General features: G+C 42.9%; 1 protein-coding gene across 1 annotated transcript; it reads left to right on the forward strand.

Annotated features, from left to right (window-relative positions):
• The first annotated feature begins 1,918 nt into the window (after positions 1-1,918).
• On the forward strand, positions 1,919-2,839 carry LOC119000617 (olfactory receptor 2A25-like). Its single transcript, XM_037065700.1, has one exon. It carries the CDS (start codon positions 1,919-1,921, stop codon positions 2,837-2,839), a length of 921 nt encoding a protein of 306 aa, XP_036921595.1.
• Positions 2,840-3,251: the final 412 nt, after the last annotated feature.

Genomic DNA, 3,251 nt, shown 5'->3' on the forward strand with positions numbered 1-3,251 from the left:
CCTGAAGATTTTATTTTTAAAAGTGAAAATCCACTTGATGGGTTATTTTAATAAGGGAATTATCATTTTGAGTCCTTTTAAAAGACCTGTCACTTCAAGCAGTTTCTATACACCAGCAGATAGGAGTTGTCTTGTATATCTTGTATATCCCCAGATACGTGGAAACACATGGAATATGTTCGGTAAATGTCTGTGGATTTTTGTTGTGTTTTTTAGCTATGTGCACCAGATAGGAGGAAGATGAGGTGACAGTCACTGGTCCTTCTGCTTTAGTTTATTGTGTCCTTCATCATAGGGGACTTTAGAGATAGCACTGCCTTCTTTATTCACCCCAAAGGTGGCAACAAAGCTAAAACGAAAACAGCTAACAGTTTTGTATACATTCAAGGCCAATGAGTCCTATAGTTGGAAGATACTTGAGCATTTTCTAGCTTTCCTTCTTCCATAACACGTGAATCCACAACTCTGAGTTAAAGCATTCCCTAAGACAAAGCTTGTTCCTATGAAAACAACCAGCTTTCTTCACAAAGGTGATTCTTCCTGTTATGGCATTTTTCTTAGAGTAAGGCAAAATCATCTCCCAATGTTTGTGCTGTGAATTCTGATTCTTGTTTTCAAGCAGCGTGAAACCTTCACACCGTTGCTTCTAACACCAGTATGAACTTATGAGGAAATTGGAATGGAAAATTGATATAGGAACACAATTATGAGTTTTCGTGAGATCCTTATCTTAGAGAAATTCAGGTGGGTGCTGGACTGAAGAAGGATATGGAGTGAGACAGACAAGGAAACAGAGGCAGTGGTTTAATAGTTACAAGTCAAACCTCAGAATTCCCACCCTGTGACGGGTCCCTTTCTAAAGATTGGTCAACCACAGAAAGTAAAGATACATGATGAATAATGTATTCTTGTTATAGTTTAACTGTAAAATATGTTAAAGGTTCTAAGGATATGATTGTATGCTTAGAGCTTGAGCTCTAGCTTTGAATAGTGATCAGTAGTTTTGAATCCCAGACCATGACCCATCAAGAAGTCATTCAACCAGCATTTTACTAGTGAAGGAGAGTAGAAAATAATATCAAAATAGCAAGTGCCATGCAACTTCACATAGTAATTGTTGAAGTGCATATGTGTGCCAGATATGTGTATGTAACTAATACATATAATACATCCACATAACAGACATTGAGCATGAATGTTCATACAGGGATAAGTGTGTGATGGGTAATATTGAATAATGAAACACTATGATCAGAGTAGAACATCTGTTGGTACAAAAGTCAAAAGACAAAGTTCTCTCTCTTAAATAGAGTTAAAGTTGTGGTAGTCTACCTGCCGTGCTCTCAATTCAAGATGATGCTGCCAGTAAAAATTACAAGGCTGACCAATAAGTCATTGAATGAAGGCACAAATCTGTGAGATTTCCTATTGGGAGGATCTCCCAGAGGCTCCTGGTCCTCCTTCCCATCCTCGTGTGTGTATGCAGATGCAGGCCCCCAGGCCCCTCCCCATGGTGGCTGTGTTTGCACTGGGAATCGGGACTCCTCTCAGGAAGACCTCTGAAGCAGTTGTGCTGACTGAGGAAAGTGTCCACTGAAAGCGTCCACTCTGAAGGTGTCTAGAGCAGGCTTGTTAACATGTTAGGAACTGCTGGAACTTTAGAAATAAAGGTAAAATTTACTTAACAGTGTAATAGAACACTGACATTTAATTTAACAAGGTGAAAAAAATTCCTTGTGTGTCATTTGCAGTGCATAGGTTTCACTTAGTATCTGATGAACAGGAGAGAAGTGTCACTGAAGATCTTTTCTGAGGGAAGAAACAATGACATCCATGACACACACAGGTCTACCATGTCAAACACATCCCTTGGGCACTCAGAATTGATAAACTCTCTCCCTTGTTCCTTCCCAGGAGAATGGCGGGCAACCAGACTTCTGTCACAGAGTTCCTCCTAGTGGGATTCCCACTCAACCCAGGAATGCGCGTGCTCCTATTTGGGCTCTTCTCTGTGTCCTATGCCTTCACCCTGCTGGGCAACGGGGTCATCCTGGGGCTCATCTCACTCGAATCTCGACTGCACACCCCCATGTACTTCTTCCTCTCCAACCTGGCCACTGTCGACATAGCCTATGCCTGCAACACAGTGCCCCAGATGCTGGTCAACCTCCTGAGGCCAGCCCAGACAATATCCTTTGCTAGCTGCATGACACAGACCTTTCTCTTCTTGACTTTTGCTAGCACTGAATGTCTTCTTCTGGTTGTGATGTCCTTTGACAGGTACGTGGCCATCTGCCTGCCCCTTCGGTATTCAACCATCATGAGCTGGAGAGTGTGCATCACCCTACCAGTTTCTTTCTGGACTTTATCAATCCTTTTGACCCTAGTAGATGTAGTTTTACTCTTACCACTGCCCTTCTGTGGGCCTCAGAAAGTGAACCACTTTTTCTGTGAAATTCTAGCTGTTCTCAAACTTGCATGTGCAGACACACACTTTGAAAAGTTTGTGGTTATGTCCTTTGCAGCATTTGTGCTTGTGGGACCACTTTTCGCAATTGTGGTCTCTTATGGTCACATTGTATGGGCAGTCTTGAAGATGCAGTCAGTGCAGGGGCGCCAGAAAGCTTTCTCCACCTGCTCCTCCCACCTCTGTGTGGTGGGGCTCTTTTATGGCACAGCCATGATCATGTATGTTGGACCCCAACATGGGGACCCCCAGGAGCAGAACAAGTACCTCCTCCTCTTTCACAGTGTTTTCAATCCCATGCTGAATCCCCTGATCTACAGTCTGAGGAACAGAGAAGTCAAAGCTGCTCTTAAAAGGAGGCTGAAAGGGTGATTCCGTTGTGAGACCCTCAGAGTAAAAAATTACCTGAGCTTACAGGGATCCAAGAAGTCACCTCACCCAAGACATACACAGGATATATAGGAATATTCTTGTCCCAGTCCATCCTTTGCATATTGTTGATCTTCTCCTGTTACTACTTTTGGAGAAAGCTCATTNACAGTCTGAGGAACAGAGAAGTCAAAGCTGCTCTTAAAAGGAGGCTGAAAGGGTGAGTCCTTTGTGAGACCCTCAGAGTCAAAAATTACCTGAGCTTACAGGGACCCAAGAAATCACCTCACCCAAGACATACACAGGATATATAGGAATATTCTTGTCCCAGTCCATCCTTTGCATATTGTTGATCTTCTCCTGTTACTACTTTTGGAGAAAGCTCATTCTGTTTCTTCCCTCTGAGGATGCTGCA

Source organism: Sturnira hondurensis, unplaced genomic scaffold, assembly GCF_014824575.4.
Source record: "Sturnira hondurensis isolate 20B ecotype Veracruz unplaced genomic scaffold, ASM1482457v3 Scaffold0015872, whole genome shotgun sequence".
NCBI lineage: Eukaryota > Metazoa > Chordata > Mammalia > Chiroptera > Phyllostomidae > Sturnira > Sturnira hondurensis.

What these genes read in the sequence shown, in the direction of transcription:
- LOC119000617 (XM_037065700.1), top strand. Translation starts at nt 1,919, where the DNA reads ATGGCGGGCAACCAGACTTCTGTCACAGAGTTCCTCCTAGTGGGATTC.